The 27,842-nt window shown below is 36.6% G+C and overlaps 3 protein-coding genes and 1 long non-coding RNA gene across 7 annotated transcripts; 2 read left to right on the top strand and 2 right to left on the bottom strand.

Moving 5' to 3' along the window:
• Positions 13,454–16,876, bottom strand: LOC109209751 (wall-associated receptor kinase-like 1). The gene is made up of 3 exons (XM_019373078.1): positions 15,568–16,876; positions 14,911–14,985; positions 13,454–14,699 (listed from the first exon to the last, which is right to left on the bottom strand). Exons 1-3 carry the CDS (start codon positions 16,412–16,414, stop codon positions 13,519–13,521), a joined length of 2,103 nt encoding a protein of 700 aa, XP_019228623.1. The 5' UTR covers positions 16,415–16,876; the 3' UTR covers positions 13,454–13,518.
• Positions 20,842–22,524, top strand: LOC109209745 (vinorine synthase-like). The gene has a single exon (XM_019373069.1). The coding sequence runs from the start codon at positions 21,099–21,101 to the stop codon at positions 22,416–22,418; it is 1,320 nt and encodes a 439-aa protein (XP_019228614.1). The 5' UTR covers positions 20,842–21,098; the 3' UTR covers positions 22,419–22,524.
• On the top strand, positions 23,203–26,995 carry LOC109209715 (ankyrin repeat-containing protein ITN1-like). 4 transcript variants are annotated; one of them, XM_019373033.1, is made up of 7 exons: positions 23,203–23,774; positions 24,545–25,021; positions 25,197–25,346; positions 25,473–25,544; positions 25,631–25,684; positions 25,775–26,211; positions 26,300–26,995. In XM_019373033.1, exons 1-7 carry the CDS (start codon positions 23,486–23,488, stop codon positions 26,912–26,914), a joined length of 2,094 nt encoding a protein of 697 aa, XP_019228578.1. In that variant the 5' UTR covers positions 23,203–23,485; the 3' UTR covers positions 26,915–26,995. The 4 variants fall into 4 exon arrangements, with proteins under 4 accessions (XP_019228578.1, XP_019228583.1, XP_019228599.1 ...); XM_019373038.1 differs by having other exon boundaries at positions 23,204–23,774; positions 25,637–25,684; XM_019373054.1 differs by lacking the exon at positions 25,473–25,544 and having other exon boundaries at positions 23,204–23,774; positions 25,637–25,684.
• On the bottom strand, positions 23,736–27,610 carry LOC109209739. Its single transcript, XR_002065416.1, has 3 exons — positions 27,289–27,610; positions 25,886–26,054; positions 23,736–23,844 (listed from the first exon to the last, which is right to left on the bottom strand). It is a non-coding gene; the product is annotated as an uncharacterized LOC109209739 (long non-coding RNA).

Below are 27,842 nucleotides of genomic sequence, written 5' to 3'. Positions count from 1 at the left end.
AAATGCAACAAGCTGATAAACGAGAGAATGTAAATTAAAGAGAGAATATTATATTGCTTTGAACTGTGTCAATATAAGGCCATTACAAAGTGATCAGAATCCTCTTTATATAGTAGAGGAATCCTACTATGGTACAATTCTAATTACGGAAGTAAATTCCATGATTGGCATAAATAACCGCCCTTGATTTGATCTGTTCCGGGATTTTTGCCGTGATCTTCGACCGGTAACGGATACTTCGCCTTTCCGTTATTGCCTTCGTTCGAAGTCATATTTGGTCTCGATCGTTGTTGGCCTCGACCTTGGCGAGCGCCTCGATTCTCGAGCCTGATACCTTATCTTCATGCCCTGTCCTGATCCATTAAGAGGCGGACCCTCGACGTGATTCTCTGGTCTCGATTAAATGGCAAAATCGGGCAAGCCCTATTTTTACCGTACACAACGGCTATATGTGCACTTGCCCCGCTTTAGGAATAAAAATAAAGGAAAAGGTCCAAATATATCCTTGTACTATTGAAAATAGTTTATATTTATCCTTCGTTATACTTTCCTTCTAAATTTATCCCTACCGTCAATAAAGTAATCAAAAATATCCTTATTTCTGACAGAGATCCACCATGGCAAATTAAATCCCGCATGGTTTGACATTTTGGATAAGGTGGATGCCACGTGGCATGCCACCTCACCATTATAACCCTTTCCCTCCTACCGCTTAACGCTACCGATCTCTAATTTCTGTGCCCATTTATCTCTCCCCCTTTTACCGCCCCTACTTATCCGAACCCCTCACTTTCTCTCTCTTTCCATCGCCAGCCCCTTTCTTCTTAATCTACATAATCGATAGTAAACTCATAACAAAGCACACTTCTAAGGAAATCCAACAAAGTTCTATCATAACAGAAAGGTACCAATTTGTTGTTTAAGTGAAATCTTATAGATGAAATAGGGGAGGTGGGTTGGGGTTTTCTTGTTGGTAAGAGACGGCGTTCACCAGTGGTCACCGGATGTTTGGATGTTTTTCGTTGGTTGAAAATGGGGCTATTGGCTATGACGATTTATTTGGGGAAGTCGCTACTAGAATATTCTGGTGGTGGAGTTCGGCAGCAGCTCGATTTCAGGTTGTGGCGAATGGCTAAAAGCTTACATGGTGGTTTTGGGATAGATGAAAATTAATAGGAATAAGGGACGTTGGTGCTACTGGGCGGATGAAATCAAAAATTAAGAACCTGAACACTCCTTTAACAGGGGTGGGAATCTTACCGCCCAAATCTTCAGTAGGGATGGAGGGGAGGGGGTAAATGGGTATAGGAGATTGGAGATGGGTAGGGTGAAGTGAAAGGAGGGGAGGGGGAAAATATGATTAGAATGGTGAGGTGGCTTGCCATATGGCGTCCACCTCACACAAAATATCAGATCATGTGGGATTTAATTTGCCATGGTGGATCTCTGTTAGAAATAGGGATATTTTTTATTACTTTACTGACGGTAGGTAAAAATTTAGAGGGAAAGTATAACAGAGGATAAATATAAACTATTTTTAATAGTATAGGTGTTATGAAACAATAAAAGAAGAAGAAGAAGAAGAGTATTGCAGAGAAAAGTAGGGAGAGAGAATTCTTATTGATTTGGAGCCCATTACAATGAAATAAAATACCTCTATTTACAGGAAAAAAGTGGCTTAACTACCAAGTAACAAACCCTATGATCTCTCTAAAATATAGACATTCACCATAAATAAAATACTATTTATAACATTCCCCCTTGAATGTCTATTCAATAGATAATGTGCATCATTAAAGCCTTAACTAAAATAAAACCCAGTGGGGAAAAATTCTACAGAAGGAAAAAGAGTACACATATCTAACAATACGCTTTTTTGGTTGCTTTGTTAAAAACCTTGCAAGGAAAATCCAGTGAGACAAAACCTTGTAAGGAAAAAAGAGTACAATACGTAATAACTCCCCCTGATGAGAGCATCAATTCACATCTTTGAGCTTTCGCATCCCAATCTTGTACACTAGCCTCTTGAAGGTTTACGTCGACAGAGATTTGGTGAATAAATCAACCATATTAACTCCAATAAATATGTTGCACCTTGAAAATTCTCGCTATCACATTATCACGCTTATAGTTATACCAAGATGCAAATGTGCATAAATTGCACTTAGGATATAGTACTTCATGACCAAGAATTCTATATTCTTTAAGCAATTTAAATCCTTCATGGATTGTCATATAAGTTAAATCATATAAGCCATATGAATGGACTTTAGATGCATATTAAGTTTTTATGTCATGCTAGACATATAAGATAGATAAAGGTGATTGCACACACCATTGACTTTATATTTTCAAGTGTTTGAACTACATAGCCAAAACTACAATTCATATGAAACTAATTCTATTCGAATTGTGTCTTTTCCATTTGACCAATATTTTTGCGTCTGTACTCGACAAACTTGAGGTCCTCATCTATACTTAGCGTTATGATAGATGTCTTCGACGAACATTTTATATCTGTTTCAATATTTTTCATAACGACATAATATAGAGATATCTTCATTCATATTTTCAGGTACCTGAACCTCTCTAGAGATTTTATGAAGTGTTATATCATGTGATCTTCTAGATCACTTGCCTCCTTAATCCTTATTATGATCATTTTGATCATTTTCTCATCTTCTTTATCAAGAAGTTTATTTGAAACTGATTTGTCTATACGCTTTAGGCATACTATAGATATTGTCCTTCTAGGACTTAATCTAATAGGAGCATTTGCAGTGAGAATATAGTTACTTTCTTTGGGTCAGCAAATGTGTCTGCCATGCTTTGTAATATATTGCATATGAATTATCATTTTATGAACTCCAAGTTCATATTATCTTATTCGAGGATCTAGATGTAGAAATGATAATTCATTCCACGTTACTTTTTTTCAAATGTTTATCATCTCTTCCCCTCATGTTAGAAAAACTAACTTGCTTCTTCAACTTTGAGAACCCATCTTTGTGCATTATGGTGTTAATAAAAATATACACCGCACATCAATAATAATAAGATGAAATTATTTGGTTCCTAACCTTGAACCACTTGTGAGCAGAGAATGTAATATACTTTCGTATATAATGTATATCAAACTGATATAGATAACTATGTTCTCTTAAGCAATAGTTTAGCTATTAAGTGGAGGCACGCAAAAAATTATTTTGCTAAACAATCTATGATGTAAACCAACTTATCAAGATGAACAGTCTTGAATAGAAAATATGGAAATTATGCTCGGAATTAAATTATTGAGCAAATTAACTCGCAAACACCATGTTGCGGGTTATTAATAATCGCACATGTAACCATCTCATAGATGCATCTTATGTGGTATACATGGCAGTTGAATGAGCCCATATTCACCCTTGATATTTCCAGCATTCATGGATTCAATCCCAATTTTAGTTGGTATATTAATTAATGAGAACAAGAAACATAAGAGAATTTGTAAAGAACTTTCTAGTTCTTTAATATTTACCCATGTGAATTCTCTTTTATTTTTGCACATCATACTTAAATTGACATGGCTAAACCAATTATGCCAATTGGATAAATTATCAATATTGATAAACATCAGGTTTACACCATGACGTGTGCAATTATTAACAAACTTCAAGTTTATTATGATATGAGTTTTTATATCAATAAACTTCCGGTTTACTACGTCATGTAATTTCACCATAATTTTTTATTTGTGTTGTACAAATCAGGCAATATAACGGGTAGTTTTCATATACATATTACCCGAGTACAGTTGTATTAATATAAAGATATTAAATCTTCTGATTATTTATAGTCTCAATATAACCAACCACTTTCGCGAATACTTTAGAAACTCAATAAGTTTCTTTGAGACTTACTACAACACAATGCCTTATTCATAATTAATTGTATTCCCCCAAAATAGTAATAATTGGCTCTTCCAGAGCTCTCAATTAATTTTATACTACCACATATTCATCAACTTTCATATGATAAATATATCTTTCAAAGAGAAAGTTATACCATTATGGTCATGGTCAAAATCATTTATAGGCAAGATATGTTGCTTCCATTACTTTTGCCCTATAATAATCACATTGCCATAATATTTTGGCATAATCACAATAGGTACGTGATCAATGATAATTCATGCTATAATAATGATATTATTTTCTTATTTCATCTCAAACCTCCTTCTAGAGGTGAGTGTGGTATATTCACTACCACTAGCACGTTCATATTCTTCCAAGAATGAATATGTGTTCATAAATCATATGTTGCCACATTCACATCACGAATGGACCATAATCATCTATATGTGCTTTACAAAATCTCATGTCAAATCGATGACAAATATTATTTTCACAGAGTGAAGGATTATTTTGAGAATCCTTATTGTTCTCATTATCACAACGATGACGATTATAAATTCATCTATTGGCACGTCCACATCCATTGGTACCTTAACAGTAATAATTTTGTCTTCTGTCAGATTTATCACATACTGATAACTAATTCTCTTAAGGGAATGAGAATGAAGCAAATTCAATGGGTCGGGTTTCCACTTCTTGTGCGCACAATCATACATGAATATGATCATGGCGAGACATAGAAATTTTACCACTTCACGTGATTATAATTTCATACAAACTCTATTAGAGTTATAATCAAAATTTATTATCTTTACTTGTATTTAAAATCAAATTATAGAATTTCAAGAGTTTAAAAGAGAAAAATAAGGTAAAATACTTACCCAAATCCAGAATTTATTGGTGAAGGAAGTTCATGGAACAATTGACAATCATTATGCTCAATATTATGTATAAGTTGAGCACACATGCATGTAACCCAGAGCCTCTACTCAATTGGTTGGAGTCTCGTGCTGATAACGTGTTATGAAACAATAAAAGAAGAAGAAGAGTATTGTAGAGAAAAGTAGGGAGAGAGAATTCTTAATGATTTGGAGTCCATTACAATGGAATAGAACACCTCTATTTATAGGGAAAAAGTGGCTTAGCCATCAAGTAACAAACCCGAAGATCTCTCTAAAATATAGATATTCACCATAAATAAAATACTATTTATAACAATAGGGATATATTTGGACATTTTCCCTAAAAATAAATGCACTTAAGATTTAATGTGAAGTGTAACCTAGTCTTCAAAGGTGAGACCCTCCAACCTCAAATCAATTTTCTCTTCTCTCTCTTGTTCTTTCAAGCACATAGAACCGTCACTTTTTAAATTTCAAAACCTAGTCCGATAGTGGAGCCATAACTATGGCTATATATACTGGAGTTAATAACCTTCCACAACAACCTGAGCATCACAAAAAAGCTCATTAACTCATCTTGAAAGCACTCCTAATCTCTCAGTTCTAACTTCTTTTTTCTTTCCTCCTGTTCGTTTTCAAATTCGGCTGAGCTTGAATCCTTGTTCGATCTCAGAGACTGATCTTTGACTACCTTTTTCCGGCCCCAGTTTGCTTCTTAACAGGTGGTCAGTCGCCTTCTTCACTTTCTTGTTTCCTTCTCTTCTCATGTCCAGTAATGTTGCTGCTCTAAATTGAATGCATGTTGTAAACGTAGTGAAGAATGACTATCTTGTGGGAGTACGTTATGTTTGACCAAATCATGTTATGCTTTAGTATCATTGGTTCCATGTCTTCCTTAAGGTGTTCAAAACGATTCTTTGTCAAAGTTAGGTATTTAGTCCGTAGCAGTCGTGTGCCTATGAATATTGTAGTTATCATGCCTTAGAAATTGAATGTCGTGTTGACTTTTTGTTGGGTTTTGGACGTATTTAATTAATATATATTAAATACTTAAAAGAGGGTGAATGGAAATGGAGGGAAATGAAATTTTTGAGTAAAATTTTAAGTTCCCCCTTGGCAAATGGGCATTGTCCCATATTGGAAGAGGAAGAGGTTTTTTATGGGTATATAAGCAATTGCTCTTTTTCTAGCTCTTAAAGAGTTGAGAAGAAGGCAAGCCTCGCGCCGTCGTCGTCGTCGCTCGCTCGGCTTCGGCTTCGGCTTCGGATTTGGTCAATTGATTGATTAACTTTTTGGACCAAATTTATTTGTTAATTGTAAAATATTAACAGAAATGTTAATAAATATTTGTTTTAATAACAGAATATTAATATTAAATCCAATCCGTTTTTCTGTTTTGGTAACAGAAAAGTAACTACCCTCTTCAATTTTTCCTCTTTATTTTCCCTCTTTATTATTGAGTAAATGGCCATTTATGTAATGACATTTATGCTTTGGCTATAAATACAACACTATTCTGCTCAGAATTTCACTACGATTTTCTGAGTTTTCTCTCCTTCTTCTGCATACTTTTAGCATCAAACAAAGTAAAAAGTAAGTGTGATTTGCTACCGAACTTTGTGTTCGCTGAAACACTAGGGTTTGAAGTACCACTACACCAGTGTGTAATTCGTTCTATCCCGGGAGGAAATAATCCATAACCTTGGGTACTAGGAGGGGATTAAATTCCTTAAGGAAACACTGTGAATTCGGTGGGCTCGAATTGGTTTTATGTCATTTCTGTTTATGTTCATATATTCATTTATATTTCCAGAATTATTTTACAAATACAGTCTACTAACAAGCTTAAGGAATTTAATATATTTTCTGTATTTGTACTTACTGTTTCTGGAAGAGTAAAACCTTTGTGATTTTGTTCTCTATTAAAATCTACGTGATTTTAACGTTTGTGTCATTCTTTTACAGAAATGACTAATGAGAATGAGAACCAAGTTGTTCCAATGGTGACTGCCAATGCCTCAACAAGCCGAACGACACCGGCAGCATTGGCACCGGCGGAGAAACCCGAAAAATTTTCTGGGATTAATTTCAAGCGCTGGCAGCAAAAGATGTTCTTCTATTTGACTATTCTAAATCTCCAGAAGTTCATCAAGGAAGATGTTCCTGTGCTGTCCGATGAAACTCCAGAAACTGAACGTTTTCTCGTGATTGAGGCGTGGAAGCATTCCGATTTTTTGTGCAAGAATTATATTCTAAGCGGGCTGGAGGATGCTTTGGCATGGAAACGTCAAAGGAACTGTGGACTGTGCTTGAAAAGAAATACAAAACCGAAGATGCCGGGTTAAAAAAGTTTGTTGCTGCAAAGTTTTTGGACTACAAAATGGTAGATAGCAAGTCTGTTATTACCCAAGTCCAGGAATTGCAAGTGATTATTCACGATCTCCTTGCTGAAGGTATAAATCAAATTAATATTGATGTTGAAAGTAATAATCTTAGTATTTTTACTAATAGAAATTTCATTGAAGGTCTTGTCATCAATGAAGCATTTCAAGTAGCAGCAATGATTGAGAAGTTGCCTCCTTTGTGGAAGGACTTTAAAAACTACTTGAAACACAAACGCAAGGAGATGTCCCTTGAAGATCTCATTGTTCGGTTGAGAATCGAAGAGGACAACAAAGCTGCTGAAAAGAGAGGCCGTGGAAACTCAACAATAATGGGAGCAAATATTGTTGAAGAGAACAAAAAGAGGAAGAAGGCTTCTGGACCAAAATACAACCCAAGCAAGAAGCGGTTCAGTGGAAACCGTTACAACTGTGAAAAAACCGGACACAAATCTACGGAGTGTCGTGCTCCGAAGAAAGACAAGAAGAAGGGTCAAGCAAACATGGTTGAAAAGCATGATGATGTTGATGATTTATGTGCCATGCTTTCCGAATGCAACTTGGTGGGCAATCCTAAAGAGTGGTGGATTGATTCTGGAGCCACTCGCCATGTTTGTGCTGTTAGAGAAGCTTTTGCTTCTTATGCTCCTGTTGGACCCGATGAGACGATTTCTATGGGAAATGCTTCAAAGGCGAAGATTGAAGGATGTGGGAAGATATTTCTCAAAATGACTTCCGGCAAAGTGGTGACTTTGAACAACGTCCTTCATGTTCCCGAGATTAGGAAGAATTTAGTCTCCACTAGACTTCTTGTTAAGAATGGTTTTAAATGTGTTTTTGTTTCCGATAAGGTTGTAATAAGTAAGAATGAAATGTTTGTAGGAAAAGGTTACCTCACTGAGGGACTTTTCAAGCTGAATGTAATGGTTGTTGAAAATAATAATAAAATTTCAGCTTCGTCTTACTTACTTGAGTCAAATGAATTATGGCATATACGTTTGGGTCATGTCAATTATAAAACCTTACGGAAAATGATTAATTTGGAATATTGCCCAAGTTTGAATATGACAAATCAAAATGTCAAGTATGTGTGGAATCTAAGTATGTTAAACATCCTTATAAGTCGGTTGAAAGAAATTCAAATCCTTTAGACTTAATTCACACAGATATTTATGACATGAAGTCAATACCATCTCGCGGTGGAAAGAAGTATTTCATAACTTTTATTGACGATAGTACTCGATATTGCTATGTTTACTTACTTAATAGTAAAGATGAAGCAATAGACACATTCAAGCAATACAAAAATGAAGTTGAAACGCAACTTAATAAGAAAATCAAAATGATAAGAAGTGATCGGGGTGGTGAATATGAATCTCCTTTTGAACAAATATGTTAAGAATATGGAATTATTCATCAAACAACGGCCCCTTACACGCCCCAATCCAACGGGATTGTAGAAAGAAAGAATCATTCATTAAAGGAGATGATGAACGCATTATTGATAAGTTCTGGTTTGCCACAGAACTTGTGGGGGGAAGACGTTCTTACGGCTAGCCGAATACTAAATCGAGTACCCCATAGCAAAACACAATCCATTCCATATGAAAAATGGAAAGGAAGGAAGCCCAACTTGAATTATTTTAAAGTGTGGGGGTGTTTGGCAAATGTGCGAGTTCTAAACCCAAAAGGGTAAAAATAGGACCGAAAACCGTTGATTGTGTTTTCATAGGATATGCGACTAATAGTAAAGCATATCGATTTCTAGTTCATAAATCAGAAAATCCCGACATTCATAATAATACGGTTATAAAATCAAATAATGCTGAGATCTTTGAAAATATATATCCGTATCAAAAGGAATGTGAGTCGATTGGTGAAGGATCTAAACGACCTCGGGAAGAAACAAAAGAAAGTACACTTAACCAGGAGGATCCAAGACGTAGTAAACGTCAAAGAACATCTACTTCATTTGGACCGGATTTTGTGACTTTCTTATTGGAAAATGAGCCTCAAACATTTAAAGAAGCTATGTCTTCTTCGGAATCATTGTTATGGTAAAGAGGCAGTCAATAGTGAAATAGAATACCATATGTAACAACCAATACATGGGAATTGGGTTGTATCTTCCTCCTGGAAATAAACCGTTGGGTTCTAAATGGATCTTTAAGAGGAAGATTAAAACTATTGACAAATTTAAGGCAAGACTTGTGGTCAAAGGGTATAGACAACGAGAAGGTCTTGACTATTTTGCTACATACTCTCATTACAAGAATTACGTCCATACTAATGTTAGTAGCGTTAGCTGCAGTTTATGGTCTTGAAATTCATCAAATGGATGTTAAGACGGCCTTCTTAAATGGAGAGTTGGAGGAAGAAATCTACATGGAATAACCTGAAGGGTTTGTGGTTCCAGGTAAAGAAAAGAAGGTCTGTAGACTTGTTAAGTCCCTTTACGGATTAAAACAAGCACCCAAACAATGGCATGCGAAATTTGACCAAACAATGTTGTCAAATGGATTTAAGATAAATGAATGTGATAAATGTGTGTACATTAAAAATGTTTCAAATCACATAGTCATTGTTTGCTTATATGTGGATGATATGCTCATAATGAGTAATGACATTGCCAACATAAATGCTACTAAGCGTATGCTAACTAGCAAGTTTGATATGAAAGACTTGGGAGTTGCTGATTTAATTCTGGGAATTAAGATCCATAAGACTTCTCAAGGTCTAGCATTGTCACAATCTCATTATATTAAGACAGTACTTGAAAAATTCAAGCACTTGGGCTTTAAAGTTGCAAAGACTCCAATTGATGTGAATCTTGCATTAGCAAAGAACAAAGGCCAGAGCATATCATAATTGGATTATGCTCGTGTGTTGGGTTGCTTAATGTACATCATGAATTGTACACGACCAGATATAGCTTGTGCTATAAGTAAATTGAGTCGATATACGAGCAATCCAGGCCAATCTCATTGGATGGCCATGAAACGAGTTTTGGGGTATTTAGTACATACCCAGGACTTTGCTTTGCACTACAATAAATATCCTGCGGTCATTGAGGGATACTGTGATGCAAATTGGATCACCGGATCAACTGATTCCAAGTCCACAAGTGGATATGTATTCACTATTGGTGGAGGAGCGGTATCTTGGAAGTCATCCAAACAAACTTGTATTGCCCGCTCTACAATGGAGGCTGAGTTCATAGCCTTGGATAAAGCCGGTGAAGAAGCTGAATGGCTCCGGAATTTCTTGGAAGATATTCCATTTTGGCCCAAACCGTTGGCACCAATATGCATACATTGTGATAGTCAAGCGGTAATTGGAAGGGCTGGGAGCGTTATGTATAACGGTAAGTCTCGTCATATACGACGAAGACATAAAACCGTTAGACAATTACTCTCTAGAGGAATTATCACGATTGACTATGTAAAGTCAAGTGATAATGTGTCGGATCCACTTACAAAAGGCCTAACTAGAGAGGTAGTTGAGAAGTCATCAAGGGGAATGGGACTGTGGCCGAGAACAAGTCATAGTGGCGGTAACTCCACCTAGAAGACTGGAGATCCCAAGATCTAGGTTCAAGGAGATCAAACAAAGTCATTTATGACGGTTCAACATTGTCAACTAAACTTTTGGTCCATTCTCGTGATGAGACAATGTTCAGTACCAAGGATAAAGCATTAAGGCTTTTTAATGATTTCTAAATTTGATACGGGGTATATCAAATAGTGTATCTACGGGATGACACGTTTAGGAATCACCTATGTAAGTGTGAAGTGTTAGCCGCTTCAAGGAGAACATTGTAATGCTTCAAGGAGAACATTGTAAGGCCAGTTCTCTACGCACTTATGAAACCAGGCGGTGTTCATGGCTGAAACGAACACAACAATGAGAACCAAAGACGGTTAAGGGTTGGTTGTGTGACTTATGGTTGTCTAGGTATACACTAAAGTTCGACGGTTCAAAGATATCAAATCTACCGCTTGATCGAGTATATCCGACATAAGTTCACTACGGAAAGTTCAAAGGGAAACCTACTTATCCAGATGCAATTAATCCTTACTTGCGAATCACACAGTTTTTCATGCATACTTCCGTGATATAGCTATTCCCCATTCATGTGGGGGATTGTTGAGATTTGGATGTATTTAATTAATATATATTAAATACTTAAAAGAGGTTGAATGGGAAATGGAGATAAATAAAATTTTTGAGTGAAATTTTAAGTTCCCCCCTCCCCCCCTTGACAAATGGGCATTGTCCCATATTGGAAGAAGAAGAGGTTTTTTATGGGTATAAGCAATTGCTCTTCTTCTAGCTCTTAAAGAGTTGAGAAGAAGGCAAGCCTCGCGCCGTCGTCGTCGTCGCTCGCTCGGCTCGGCTCGGCTTCGGCTTCGGCTTCGGCTTCGGCTTCGGCTTCGGATTTGGATTCGGATTCGGATTTGGTCAATTGATTGATTGATTAACTTTTTGGACCAAATTTATTTGTTAATAGTAAAATATTAACAGAAATGTTATTAAATATTTATTTTAATAACAGAATATTAATATTAAATATTAATATTAAATCCAATCCGTTTTTCTGTTTTGGTAACAGAAAAGTAACTACCCTCTTCAATTTTCCCTCTTTATTATTGAGTAAATGGCCATTTATGTAATGGCATTTATGCTTTGGGCGTTTTGCATAAACAGTCATTCTGAAGAGTTGCACCTCTTCAGATTTCAGCCCAACTTTGGCTATAAATACAACACTATTCTGCTCAGAATTTCACTACGATTTTCTGAGTTTTCTCTCCTTCTTCTGCATACTTTTAGCATCAAACAAAGTAAAAAGTAAGTGTGATTTGCTACCGAACTTTGTGTTCGCTGAAACACTGGGGTTTGAAGTACCACTACACCAGTGTGTAATTCGTTCTATCCTGGGAGGAAATAATCCATAACCTTGGGTACTAGGAGGGGATTAAATTCCTTAAGGAAACACTGTGAATTCAGTGGGCTCGAATTGGTTTTATGTCATTTCTGTTTATGTTCATTTCTGTTTATATTCATTTATTTTTCCAGAATTATTTTACAAATACAGTCTACTAACACTTTTTACACAATAGCGTGCTGACAATTGATCTTTTTTGTTAAAGTCAAGCTCTTGAGAGTCTTAAGGTCTTAAACATTGTTCTAATAAGTCTATACATATGGTACGATGAATAAGTATAATATGTGTTAGTCAGATTTCAATTGTTTAATTGCGTGACCAACTCAATAAACTGATACTTTTTTGGTTTGGATTTGAATTTTAAAAACCAATCAAATTTGGTTTGGTTTGGTTTTAATAAAAGAATAACCGTAAAAAATCGAACCAAACCGACTATAGAATTAGCTATTTAAAATTTATTATTTCACCTATATATGTTTACTTTTATACAAAGTTTCTAAAATTAATGGTACATGTTAACCGTTTGCACTTTTAGTCTAGTTCTTTGCTATTATAATAATCTAACTCTTTGCCTTTATATTCTAGTTTGATTGGTAGTTTTCTCTTGCTAAGTACAAGAATCTATTTTATGTTAAAAATAATATATTTCTAATTGAGTCCTTAAGTTATTCATCACTATTTGGTGGGTACGAGAAGAGGTAGAGGGAGGCCTAAGAAGTATTGGGGAGAGGTGATCAGGCAGGACATGGTACGACTGCAGATTTCCGAGGACATGGCCCTTGATAAGAAGGTCTAGAGGTCAAGCATTAGGGTTGTAGGTTAGGGGGTAGTAGAGCTTTCCTTACTTCATACCTGGGGTGAGGCGGGGTTGGATTAGGGTTGATCTTAGACGGCTTGCAGTTTATGTTGAGTCCACACTATCCTTGTTGTTTATCTTAGCCCCGGGCCTTAGATACTGGTTACTGTTATTGCATGTCATTTATCTTTTGGTTGTTATGCTTCTGTTACTATTACGGTTTCTACTGGAGTTACTAATGAACTGTCTTTTCTTGTTTTTTATTTCCGTCTTTCTGAGCCGAGGGTCTATCGGAAATAGCCTCTCTGCCCTATCGGGGTAGGGGTAAGGTCTGCGTACACATTACCCTCCCCAGACTCCACTTTGTGGGATTTTACTGGGTAGTTGTTGTTGTTGTTATTGTTATTTGATTCAATTATCATCAATATATCTTGGTAAATGATAGATTTTTCAGAGAGTAATTAGTTTGATAGTCTTACGTTGAAAATGTAGTCGCCGGAATATGTGTTTGGTGAGGAAAGTAGACAAAATTTGAAAAATAAAGTTGTCTTTGTTCTTGGCTACAAAAATTATACTTGGTGACAAGCTTTAATAATCAACTAGTTTCAACCAACAATGGATGAACATCTGATGATAAGGTGGTAGTATTTGTGCTAGTCCATGAGTAGTTAACTTCTGATATCACACTTCTTTCTTCTGTATTACCCTGAATATTTGTAACTGCTGCAGAAGGTACTTGTGATCTTATGGCTTCCAATGCTATGCTTACTTCCTTCATACTTGGCCTCTTCCTACCGTTCAAGTTTAAGCAACGATATGCTATATTAGCAGCTGCCATTATATCCTCCTTTCTACCTTCTTGTGTAACTTCTGCATGGAGAATTGTATCGAGGCGATTTTCATCCATTGCCAAAAGGAAATTTGTTGCTAAACTTCTGCCTTCGTTCGTTGTAGTTGAAATTGCTTTCTTTCCTGTTAATAGTTCAGCAAGAACAACTCCAAAGCTATATACATCGCTCTTTTCTGTAAATTGGCTGGATTGGAAATACTCAGGATCTAAATAGCCAAATGTCCCTTGGACATTGGTTGTTAGGTGTGTTTGATCAATTGCTATAGACCTTGAAGTTCCAAAATCTGATACCTTGGCGCGATATTTCTCATCTAAAAGTATATTGCTAGATTTAATATCCCTATGATAGATTGGAACAGAAGTTGCAGAATGTAGATAAGCTAATGCTCCAGCAACCTCTGTGGCAATTCTCAGATGCGTGCTCCAAGGAAAGGGAAACTCATTATTCTCATTGTGTATGAAGCTGTAAAGTGTGCCATTAATTATAAACTCATATACAAGTAGTGGAACTTCTGTTTCCAAACAACAGCCGAGTAGCTTCACCACATTCCTGTGATTGATCTGTGAAAGTATAACCACCTCGTTGATAAACTGATCCAGCTGGTTTTCGTCTACCAACTTTGACTTTTTCACTGCTACAATATTCCCATCGGGTAACATGCCTTTGTATACCGTGCCTTGACCTCCACAACCAAGTATGCGATTTTCATTGAAGTAATCTGTTGCCTTCTCCAGCTCTTTAGCTGTGAAAAGTTTTGCTTTGTCAATGATCCCTTCATTGGATGATAGCTGCTGTTGTAGTAAGAGGCCACCGTTTCGCTTAAAAAACATTTGTTTCTGTCGTTTGTTCCTTCTCTTCTTGAATGTTTTGTACAATAAATAGCTCCCAAACAGTATAAACAGCACTCCAATACTTAAGAATACACCTGTGGAGATAGGAGTAAGGAGAATTAGCCAATAAGCTAGAATTAAGCAATTTACTCTTGTTTGAAGGGAATTTCGGAGTGTTTCCTATAGACTGAGTTTTTTTTTTCTTGATTTGCAACCACTAAAGTATCGAAATTAGGATGTCTACCATTTTCTGGATGTAGTTTGGACAGTGTCGAGTTTTCAAATGGCCAACAGAAAGTGACTTACTGAGGAGAATGATTGTGGAAGCTGGCTTCTTTGAGTAGTATACAACCTCTGTGCAATTGGTGCATCCTTGAACGGCTGATGACACACGAAACAACGTTAGAATGATATGCATCAGAGAAATAACACTAAATATACGTGCCCTATTGATTTTGACCCTCCCATGCTTTTGTGGAGGTTATGTGAATGAGCTTTTTCCACTTTCAAATCTTAGTTTTCAATTAGGCTCTGAGGTGGAGTGTGACAAAAGGAAAAATTATACAGAATTAACACTCATTATAATGTCAATATAGTTGATTATCTCAACTTGATCCTAGAGTCTTCTGCTGGTGGCAAGGCCTAAATTTGAATCTATGTTGCTCGGACTCTCCAAAAATGTCGCCAGGTGCATGTCGGATCCTCCAAAAATAGTGCATTTTTGGAGGATCCGACACGCGTGCAACATCATTTTGGAGAGCCCGCGCAACATAGATTTGAATATACAAACAAATCACAATGCCTACTGTTGTTTTGTTCTACGATAGTGTTCAATCTAGTCTCCTAAATTATAGTTAGTCTTTTTCTCTAGAAATCTCATTCATCTGATGTGCATATGCAAGATATTGTTCACTGCAACAGAGAACTCATAACTCCACACAAATATCAAATGATTGTGTTTACCTTGGCATCCATTAGAGAAGTATGGATTCCCTTGTGTTCCAGGTCCACAGCGACACTGCAAATTCGCCACAGAAGTACCATTTTCCAAGTTAACAGAAACACCAGATTTGTTGCAAAGCAACCCGGCTTCTAGCTCTTTGGCTTGGACAGTCCAGATCCAAACAACAGGAGCATAACCAAGAAAAGTAAAGGGCTGTGCAACTTCATCAGGAACCCAAGTTTGGTCTACCAAGAAAGCAGCAGAACATCTGGGGTAAAGTCCTTGCTGAATCCCCGAGTTAGTGAAGTTTGCGGTGTACAAGCTAAGATCAAAAGGTACAAGAGATTGGCAACAGTTGATGCCATAGCAGCCTGTCAACGTTGCACCTTCGCTACAGATAGATGTACATCCCGAAAGCACATTTAAGTTCTGTGTCACAAGACCATTACCACAACCAACAAGCATCAACTTGTTCCTGTCTTTCGAATAATAAAAAGGACTTCCAGACAAATCTGTCCCCGTTGTGATGATTCTACTGCCTTGACTCGAACCGTTACAAAAATTTATTATTGAAACTAAGGTAGTAATAGTTTGGTTTTCCAGTGACACAGATATCACTTCACTTTGGAGTTCAACTTGCAGAAATGAATTCAAGTAAGGTTTAGGAGGATTAGTACTTCGATCACACTTGATCAAGAACCATGAATTAAGGGAACAACTGGCACTCAATCCAAATGGAAAAGGAATGGTAAGGTTGCCACAACTCTCTTCACAGCCAGGCTTTGCAAGAGTTGAGGCTGCTATGGATTGATCTAAAACCATAAGCAAAGGAAGAAACAATAACAGATATACAAATTTAAGACTCATTTGGAATTTTTTAATCTGGCCTCTAGAGAGTTAGAATTGGATGAACTTTGTACTTGTAAAACATCAGGCTTTGTACAGGCATATTCTTCTCTTGACAGGTAATATGTCAATTCTGGAATTGAAAATTCACTTGGAAAATACTAATTATATATCTTAGTTGTCTTCTTGGATCAGGTCAAAGAAGATGAAAAGAGTACTCCCATCTGCAGTGGTATCATAAATTTAGAAAAGAACTTGTTGAACAAACATTTGAACTTTGGTAGGGTTCAATATTGCACCAAGACTTGGTCTTTACAAGAATATTTACTTTGAAATTGTTGTAGGCCATATTTGAAAGTGAGTCTTGGAGCAGCGGTAAAGTTATTTTCGTGTGACGTATAAGGTTACGAGTTTGAACAGTGGAAGAATCCACTAATGCTTTCATTAGGGTAGGCAGTCTACATCACACCCCTTGAGGTGCGGCCCTTCCTGAACCCTGCGTGAAACGATGAACGCGGGATGCCTTGTGCACCAGACTGCTTTTTTGTAGGCCACATATCATTTGCTAGCTTAAGTTCAATTTTCGTCCTTGCACTTGTGCAGTTGTCATATTCAACCAATAATTCTTACGCCGGCAATTCTCTATAATTGTCAACTATTTGAAAAGAAGGGAATTAAAAATCTCATAGCTTTTGAGATGCCTTTTGCACTCTTAATTTCTCAATTAAACCTTTCCTGAAACCGTCATTTATTTTTAAATCTTTAGCCGGAATAAGTAACTACTTCCTCCGGTCCAAAATAAGTAATTTTTTGGCCTTTTTTTTATGATCCAAAATAAGTGATTTTTTCAGATTTCAAGAATGAATTAATTATTTTTTTCCTACATTGCCCTTGGAGTAAATTGTGTTAGGAGTATTTATGTGAAGAGATAGTAAAGGTTAATATGGTCTATTTCATTGTTAATTAATGTTAAAAGGTGGATTTCTTAATCTATGTGAAAACAGCTAAAAAAATTACTTATTTTGGACCGGAGGGAGCAGTATAACCCATGTTCTTTAATGCAGGATTGTCTTAAAGCAACTTCCCAAGGTTCGTTATTTCATCAGACCTTATAAAGAATTGAATTAGCTAATTCGACCTTGCTTGAGATTGGTAATTCAGATATGGCATTAAAAAAAATCCATCTTTTTAAATTTTCTTTTCTCTTTCCCCTATAAATGTTCTTGAGAATCAGAAGCCAACGACGGCTTCTTTTGGGAAGGAATTTGTGAGTAGTTAAATATGGAGCTTTTGTTTGGACAACGTCAAACACCGATAGCTTTGACGAATCAGGTCCAATGCCAAAATAATAAAGGAAAATATTTATTTATATAAGTAGTGCTGGAAGTTGGAAAGTGTTTATCGTATTCTATTTTCCTCCTCTTGCTGGATTTATTAACAAGTTATTAGTGCAAAGTTCTTTGGATTTTATTTGCCATGAGGAGAATATAACACCTTACACCTCAATTTTATGCATATAGACAGAGAGCCTCTAGCCAATCATATTCTCACAGCAAAACAGATTTGGAGATTATAAAATGAAAGGACCAAATATTCAAATGAAGGGATAAACCTTTTTAATTTCACATAATTAATTGAAGGAGGAGAAAATGACAAAAGTATTGACTAGTTGATCACGCTCAACTAAGTGGTCGCTAAAATTGTATTCGGTTCAAAAGTTCAAAATCGAATCCCATAAAGAATTGAGGTTTAGCTACAACAGTTCAATATCAATAGGAAGACAAGTTCGAATAACTTTTGAGTAATAAAGACTATAATTTTTGTTTTAAGCTAATTAACTAACAACTATAAGATAAATAAAAATTATACTTTTGCAAGATGAATTATTTAAACAGAAACTTTTTCATTTTTCCCTAAGAAAATCAAATTTTATATTTTTTAACAGAATTAAACAATTTATGAATAAACATAAAATATCAAAAGATAAGTGATAAACTTTGGAGCTTACTTCATGCTCTCTCGCCCTATCTCATGTGGTACTCATTTTCTTTTAGTCAATTTCAAAAAGAATATATTTTTTATTTAAAAATAATTTATCATTAGAATTTTTAGTTTATGAAACGCAGGGAATACTACTAAAAACCGAGCTAAGGCTATATTATGGTCCGGGCACACCCTGGGACCGGCCCAGGACCGCGAGCCCACATGGGCTTTGGGCTAAACGGGTTGGTCCATATGGTCCGGTCCCAAGCGGTCCTAGGAGCCCACTGTGGGCCGGTCCAGCATGGAGAGAACACGAGCCCGGGAACGTTTAGCCCGAGACCGGTTGGCGGGCCTGAGCCGGTTCAACCGGGCCCAACGGCTATTTTTCAAAAAAAAAAAAAATTTAAAATTGGCCAACGGTTGGAAGTTTAAAAACTAGCCGTTGGCCTGCCAATTTAGCCGTTTGGCTTTTTAAAAAATAGCCATTTGCCCCTCAAACTTTGTTTTAACCCCAAAATTTTTATAATTGCACTTTTTCTCTATTTTCAACTATAAATACCCCTTCATTCTTTCATTTTTACTCATAAAATCATCAATCTCTCTCAAGGATGGCTCGAGATATTTTAAGTATTCAAGCTTCAACAGTGGCATCGGAGAGCGCTTTCAGTCAAGCGAGACTTCAAATCGGTGATCATAGAGCGTCTATGAGGGAGAGCTTGGAAAAATCAGTACTCTTCAGAGATTGGATCCGCTCGGAAAGAAGAAATTTTGGACTTGCTGAATCACAACCGGAGATAGACGAAGCTTATGAAGAAATGCTAGTGGAACTTGCGGAGGATGCCGCTTCGCCCGGAAGCGGTGATGAACAAGCTTCTTTTCCGCCACCACCAACGGAAATTCCTCCGAACCTTGAAGGATTTATGAAATTTGTTAGAGATAATATGTAGACTAATATATAACTTGTATTTTGGCACATCTTCATTAGTTTTTTTTCCTTTTAATGGTGGTATTAGCTAGGGGTGTTCAAACCGAACCGGAAAACCGCACCAAACCGAAAAACCAAACCAAACCGATTAAAAAACCCGACTAGGTTTAGTTTGACTTGGTTTGGTATTGAGTAAAAAAAAATCGAACCAAACCGACATATAAATATATAAAGTTTATTTATATTTTTAAGAGTTTACAGTGATTTTTCTTTAGAAAATGTAGAAATATTTGAGATCCTCTCACGTATTAACCCTGAAAGCGGAAATTAACGAAAAAATATTGTTAGATGACTAAGAAAATAACTATCATGTGTTACTAAAAAAATTCTCCCAATAGAATATTTTAATAGATCATATGTTTGTCAATTTTTTTCCATATTTACTAAGCATATATTCACTTATCAAAGTTTTATCTATAATTTTAACAAAGTAAGATTGAAATAATATTCATGTAATAAAAAAACCCGAAAAACCCGACCAAACCAAACCAATCCAAACCGATATAGTTGGTTTGGTTTGGTTTTGGTAAAAACCGAACCAACCCGGTCCATGTACACCCCTAGTATTAGCACCTTCTTATGCTCATTCCATTGGGGGGAGGAAGACTAAGAAAGATATTGCCATATTTTGTTGTAATAATAAAAATTATAAGGCATTCCCTTGAATATTTCTTTACAATTTTTTTGTGTTTAAATTTGAATTAGAAGATTTAAGTCACAATTATATAATATAATTTACAAGAAATTACCTTAGATAAAAAAAATTCAAAAAAAAAATAGCCCGGAACACTTAGGCCTGTGGGCCCGGCCCATTTAGCCCAGGACCATGTGGGCTTAGACCCACAGTGGGCTGGTTCCACCCTCCAGGACTGTTAAGCCCGGGACCGTTTAGCCCGAGACTGCTTGGGCCCGGCCCGCCAGAGCCCGGGACCGTTTTGTCCGGCCCGTTTAGCACATTTAGGATCGGAACCGGACCACAATACAGCCTTAAACCGAGCTCGCCGCTAGCTCAAGGAAATTTATAGAATTTCAAAATAAGCATCCTCTTTCTCATCGCATAGAAATGAAAAGTTGCACACAAATTAAGGAACCTTTAGGCTAATGAATGCATTCCACTTTCTCATACAAAGTAACATGTTCCTCTTTAATTCTTCGAAAATAATAAATAAAACTAGGAATGTTATAAAATATTTAGTAAATGTGGATGTCCACTACTCCCACTACTTTTACCCATGATGTAAATAACCTCCCACTACTCATCACCATTATGATTGTAACTCCCACACCTCCATAACCTCACCCCATGATCTCAATTGTTAATGTTATGTTTAAGACAATCATTTTGTAACCTTCATATGTAATAATATAAATAGAGGCATGAAATGTGAGATAGAATACACTTGAACACTTGATAATAATAAATGAACAAATCTAATAAATAAAAAGGATACTCTCCTCCAATGCAAGTTATATACATGTGAGGTGTTTTATTTTTTACCTCGATCATGCTCAAGCTCTTTGATCACATGTTTCATTTCAACTTGCATTAATTTGCATAGCTTGAATATTACTCTATTAGATCTTTTAAAGAAAATTACTAACTAAAATAAAATTTTGATGTACGGTTTGGAGTCGCCAAGAATATCATTAATTGCCAATATAATGAACCAAAGTGAGATCAAACTAGTGTAAGCTATCATCGTTTGAAAAATCAGTAGGAGCTTAGCTCAATTAGCAATGGAAACCATTATCCTCTCTAAGGAAAAAGTGAAGCCATCCAAACCAACACCTCCACACCTAAAAAACCACAAACTATGCTTTTTAGACCAAATTCAACCGCCAACAAGAATCAAAATTGTCCTCTTCTACGAAAATACCACACTCGCACAAAATCAAAATATCCTCAAGAATGCCCTTTCAGAGACACTAACTCTGTTTTATCCACTTGCTGGTGAACTAAAAGAAGGTTCAACTTTTGTAGACTGCAATGACACTGGAGTTGCTTACGTGGAGGCTCAAGCGAAGACGCATCTTAGTCATTTTCTTGAGAACCCTGATCTCTCACAACTCAAGAAACTGATGATAGATGTTGAATGTCATTTAGTTTCTTTTCAGGTTACTAGATTTGACTGTGGAGGGATGGCGATCGGGGCAAGCATGTTTCATTTAGTCTCAGATGCAAACACAATGAGTTCTTTTCTCAAAACTTGGGCTAATATTGCACGAGAGAGGATCATGCCATTGGCTTCTCTTGATTTCACATCATCATCGCTACTCTTTCCCCCTCAGAACCATTTGCCACAAGAGTTATCGGCATTTCTCAAAACTTTATTTTTCAAGGAGGGTGATCAGTTTCTCCAAAGAAGATTTGTCTTTGATTCTAAAGCAATTGCAGCCATCAAAATGAAATCTGGATCTAATAGTAATGTGCCTAAGCCGACGCGTGTGGAGGCGTTGACAGCTTTCATATGGAAGCATATGATGTTAGCAAGTGAAGCAGTAAAGGGAAGCTCAAGTCCCAGCTGCATGCTAAATCATGCTGTGAACTTAAGGCCGAGGCTGCATCCACCATTGCCTAATGCTTTTGGGAATGTAGTTTGGTTTGCAACTACATTTTACGAGTCAGAAATAACAACGAGTGATAATATTGATCTGTCTCATCTTGTGGGATTAGTGAGAGAAGTGTTTGAGACCTTTTCAAATGGTGAAAACTTGAAGGAACTGGAAGGTGATGCGTCTTTTACTTATCTAGTGAATTTGGCCACAGATACTATTAACTCTTTTGACAAAGTAGATAACTATATGTTCACAAGCTGGTGTCGTTTTGGACTTGACGAAGTTGATTTTGGATGGGGAAAACCTATTTGGGTGGCTCCTCTCTTTGATCCTACTTGTTCATTGGGACATGTCCAAATTGTTATTCTTGTGGAAAGTGGACGGAGTAGTGATGGAATTGAGGCCTGGATCCTGAGAAATAAGGAGGAAATTCTTGAGTTGGAGAATGATGAGGAACTTCTGCAATATGCATCTCCAAATCCTAGCATCCGTATCCCTTAAATATTGTTCTTTTCTTTCACAGCATGCCCCTTGAATTGTTCTCCCAACTTTGAAGTTAATTTATTTCTTGTTATTAATAATATGAAATAACTTCTCTTTGTGTTAATCCGAACATGTCCAGTTTAATATAGCACGTAGTACGTAGTTTTAATTTTTCTTTATTGGTTCCCTTACTAAAGGAGATAACTCCATTTACTAAACTACCTCATTAATTAAGTAAAAGAGTTTAATGTTAGAAAGGGTTAAATTATAATCTTTTTACATTAATAATAAATAAATGAAAAATAAACGTAAAGCCAAACCTGAGGGATGAACTCTGAAATTAACACTTTACTTTAACACCATAAAATCAAAAGTCCTCTTTACATTTGTAAATTTCGTGCTCCGCCGATCTAAGACATAAAATGCAATCAAGAGTGAGTGATATATTTCATTATGAATAATTGAATTCCAGTAAATAATATGTCGGCAAAATGCGCTTGATCAACAAAATTGATAGGATTCATAATAACGCAAAATCTCTCCATGATAAATGGACCCCGCAAAAGGAGGCCTCATTCACCCAAAAGAAAAATGCAAAACAGAAAAGTAAAAATAAAAGCAAACATAAAGCCAAAAAAAGATAGTGCTAATACGTACTAAATTAAACGCGGGAGATAGCAACCGTATGAAAGCACAGAAAGAAGAAAAAGTCCAAAAGTTGAGAGTGAGTATGGCGATCTTGAAAAAGTGCAGCAGCAGAATATGACAAAATAATAAGTACCACACTTGGCAAGATCAAGATGTATTTTCCGTGTTAATCTCCAAGTTTCGAAGAACCTGTGGATGGGACCATTAAACATTGACATGTAAATGAGAAATTTCTTTGTAACTTTTCAGTTGACTGACTTTGACAACATGCTAAGAAGAAGTTTCAATGAAATTTTCAGTTGACATGAGCTGCATCATGACTTAAAAGACCTCAACTGACTTGTGAGGAAGTCAACAACTTCAAGTTCCAAGTGAAGAACAAAAGATAAGCAACAAAATTCTACTTCAAATCCTCAAAGTGTATGTAGAGTTTTAACATGGAAAACATCCGAAAACTACAACTGGAACGTACACTTTCAATTCCAACATGTTTCCCGCAGAGAAATTCAGTACCAAGCACTACAGCAACATCAGAAGGGGTATCTTTGAGAAACAGCAGCTTCAATACAAGCAGCTCTACTCCGCAGCATGCTGTTGCAATTCAATTAAATCAGGGAATTGGTCAAGCTGATTCTACAGTGCTGCCTTCTCCCATTCAAAGGGAAGCTGTCTCTAGGCCTATTGCTCCTGCTCCTCAGACACTTCCCACTTCCTTCCTCAGGCCCAGTTAAGCAAAAAATATTTCTCAATGCTTTTAATTTCTATATATGCTTTGTTTTTGTATAATGGGGTGAACCTGGGAAAGGTAAAGGTTAGTCACGAAGTCAGATTATGGACGTGCTCTAGAATATATGTTAGGATTTAACTTACACACATTCACATTGTAAATATTTTTTGCACTATTAGTGCACTTTAACCTGTTGTAATAGGCTATTACCAGCTTCCTTTTCCAGGTTATTAATACTAGTTATCTACTTATCTTTTTACGCTGCCAGTATCTAGAAGTTAAACCATGTTATATCTTCTCCAAGAGTATAGAATTTACCCTATCCTACGGCATATTGAACATAGACCCCAGCCTATCCCTTATGTGAGTCTATCCTACACCACTCTATGCTACCCGGTTAGGCCCGAACATTTGGGTCAGTTCAAATATCACCTAATCCACTTGCTCTCATACAAAAAGTATGTTGAACAAGCTACAAAAACCATATCTAGATAAATCAAAAACAAAGTAACAAGCATCAATTTTCGCCAATATCTATCAGCTGAAACAACAGACAGATATGGTGAGTTCTCAGGAAATGGACAATCAGATATACTTAACTGAACCATGAACATGGATAATCATCTATAAGAGAGAAAGCTTGTAAGAGAACTTCACAAAGAGCCTCCTTTATGAAACAAGATACAACCAATGAGAGCGGGAAAGAGTAGATACTCATCTTTATTTTTTCACATGATTAATTAACAGAGTAAAGTCACACCACTTGCAGGGACTAAACCTATAAACCTTACCATGTATGTGCCACTTTGCCAAGCAGCACTAGGAGGTGATTGGGAGAAGGCTAGAGAATTTTTCAGTCTGCACCCTGGTGCAACATCTGCCAGGATTACCAAAGGGTGGGAGACTGCTCTTCATATTGCAGCCGGGGCTAACAAGGTTCAGTTTGTTGAAGAACTGGTTAAACTTATGAGTCCACTGGAACTGGCATTGCAAAACAAATATGATAATACTGCACTTTGCTTTGCTGCTGCATCTGGACTCACAAGGATCGCAAAAGTTATGGTAATGAAAAATCAATTCTTGCCGATAGTGAGGGGCAGCAAGGGAGTCACACCACTGCACATGGCTGCTCTACTAGGGCACGGAGAGATGGTGTGGTATCTTTATTCAGTGACAGATCATCAGTATCTATGCAAAGACGACTATATCAGCCTGCTGATTGCTACTATAAACTCCAATCTATTTGGTAAGAACATATTCTGGTTCCAAATTGCTTTTCGGATGAGAACTTGATAAATTTAATATGGCCAGTTACTTGTTTCGATAAATTAGTGTGGCCATTTATGTTATTGCACAACCAACGTAAAGTTGAACTCTCAGAGGAACTTAAAACAACTATTTACTTACATCGCTGTTAACAGATGTTGCTTTACATATACTTCAGCACATGCCTGAATTAGGCATTGAACGAGATCAAAATGGAGACACAATACTTCATGTTTTAGCACGAAAGCCCTTGGCATTTTCTGACAAAATTGGACTTGGAATCTGGCAAAAATTTCTTTACGCATGTAAGTTCTCCATTTCTATCCAAATCGAAATGAATTAAGATATATATTTATACATATCATTAGATCAATGGAACATCCTGCCTGTTCCGGTGTTCCCAAAAAAAAATTTAATGGAACTTCCTGTAGATATCTCTGTTCATTTGCAGAATAGATCAAGCAACATGTCCAGCGGATCAAGGATAAAAAATAACACTAAGGGTGTGTTGTATACTTGTCCCAGTTGAGACATTTATCTTCTCTGTAATAGCATTTCTATAACCAACTGATCCCAAACATTTGTGAAGTTGCAGCTTACGCGTTCATCACAAGGGTAGTTCAGCATCTACTAAAAACAATAGGTATGCACATATGACGTGGTCCCAAGTTCTAGATTATTATTCTCTGTACCTGTAAAACTAAATACCTAATCTGCAATTTTTCAACACTAGGAGTCAAAGAAGTTCTGGAGACAAAATTAATGCACTTACAAGCACTTGAATTGGTAAAATGTTCATGGAAAGAAGTTCTCTTGTTGAATGATTCACAAATAGGAAACTTACTCAGAAGTCCGTCGCGGCCATTGTTTGTAGCAGCAGAGTTGGGAAATTTTAAGTTCATAGTTGAGCTTATTCAGTCTTATCCAGATCTCATTTGGAAGGTTGATGAGGAAAGCCGGAGCATCTTTCACATTGCAGTCATTCACCGCCAAGAAAAGATCTACAAACTTATCTACAACATAGGAGCACACAAGGATATAATTACGTCCTATAAAAGTAGAAATAATGAGAACATTTTACACTTGGCAGCAAAGTTGGCTCCTACAAATCGACTTGGTATTGTTTCAGGTGCAGCACTCCAGATGCAGCGGGAGTTATTGTGGTTTAAGGTAATTTCCACATCTGGTGAAATGCTGCTTCCCTATCAAGTATACTCTCTTTCTATATTTCATAAGATATTACTTCTCATTTCCAAAGGAAGTTAAGACAATTGTTCAAGCCTCATATAAGGAGATGAGAGACTCAAAAGGTCAAACACATGGAATGTTGTTCGCTGAAGAACACAAGGAATTGGTCAAAGAAGGAGAGAAGTGGATGAAGGAAACTGCATCATCTTGCATGCTTGTTGCTGCACTAATTACAACAGTAATTTTTGCAGCAATCTTTACCGTGCCAGGAGGGAACAACGATGATACAGGCACCCCCATTTTTCTTAGAGAGAAAACATTCATTCTTTTCTCTATAACGGATGCACTGGCACTGTTTTCTTCGGTAACCTCAATATTGATGTTCTTGTCCATCCTCACTTCACGCTATGCCGAAGAAGACTTCCTGAGTACTTTACCAAAAAGGTTAATCCTTGGCTTCATCACGCTCTTTGTTGCTATAGCAGCGATGCTAGTAGCATTTAGTTCAAGTTTTTTCATCGTACTTGGGCATCAAATGGCCTGGATTATCATCCCAGTGGCAGTACTTGCTAGTATTCCCATAACTTTATTTGCATTTCTGCAATTTCCTCTCTTGGCTGATATGATCAGATCTACCTATGGCTCAGGAATATTCACTTTTACAAGTAAGGATACAATTTATTGATTTTTTACAAGTTCACAGGTGCAAAAGCTCCAAAATATAATTTTTCATCTTTTTTATGAAAGAGTACCTTGAAATTGGAAAGGTTCCAGGTACTTGCAATAAAAGCAATTCTGTATCATTCCAGTTAAGCCCATGAACTTTGCCCTTCCAGACTTTCCCAGTCCAGCCATTTGGAAGAAGAAAAAAAATCCTCCAATAGCAGGAATAATAAAGCAAGTCTTGCCTCATTTCTAAATCTTAAATAAATGGACGGACTAGCTGAGAATTTTAGGAAAAGCTCCGTAAATCCCTATGCATTTGCACAAATTACTAAATACAAAAAATAACAGCCACTATAATGTAATATTTTCAAAATCTGAAGAGTACAAACTGACCTTGAATCCGATAAGAGAGACCTCCTCGCCGGAGCTATATTAACCTTGTCGGAAATTCTCCCAAATGAACTACTCGGCGAGCTCAATAACTCACTCTCCGAGCCCGTAAAACCGGAATATACCAGTATCACCCATTGCCGTTTCATCGACTAAATTTAACCTGAGAAGGACTAATCGGAAATTGATCGCCGATTTCTTCCACGGTAATTTTTTCCCTTTTTAGGGTGGCGGCTTGGAGGTAAATAAACGCGGGAGTATTTGAGATTGAGGTAACTTTAGAAAGTAAATTCTAGTTAGCCCCTTATATTTTTGAGGTAAATAAACGCGGGAGTATTTGAGATTGAGGTAACTTTAGAAAACCCTCTTAACCCAAGTGACGAAATCTTCAAAAACTCAAAAATGACCCTCGATACCACCGAAGGATCTTGTTATCCTTAATTGTAAGTTTTGGATTCGAGTTTCAAAATAAAATTATCTTTGTTAGGGAGCCGGGAGGCCGGATTAATTAAGCCCCAATAGGAATTACGAATGAAAAAGATAATAGCTTGTGTGGA

Source organism: Nicotiana attenuata, chromosome 2, assembly GCF_001879085.1.
Source record: "Nicotiana attenuata strain UT chromosome 2, NIATTr2, whole genome shotgun sequence".
Classification (NCBI taxonomy): Eukaryota; Viridiplantae; Streptophyta; class Magnoliopsida; order Solanales; family Solanaceae; genus Nicotiana; species Nicotiana attenuata.
The sequence above is the reverse complement of the archived record's forward strand: the minus strand, read 5'-3'. Positions and strand labels throughout refer to the sequence as shown.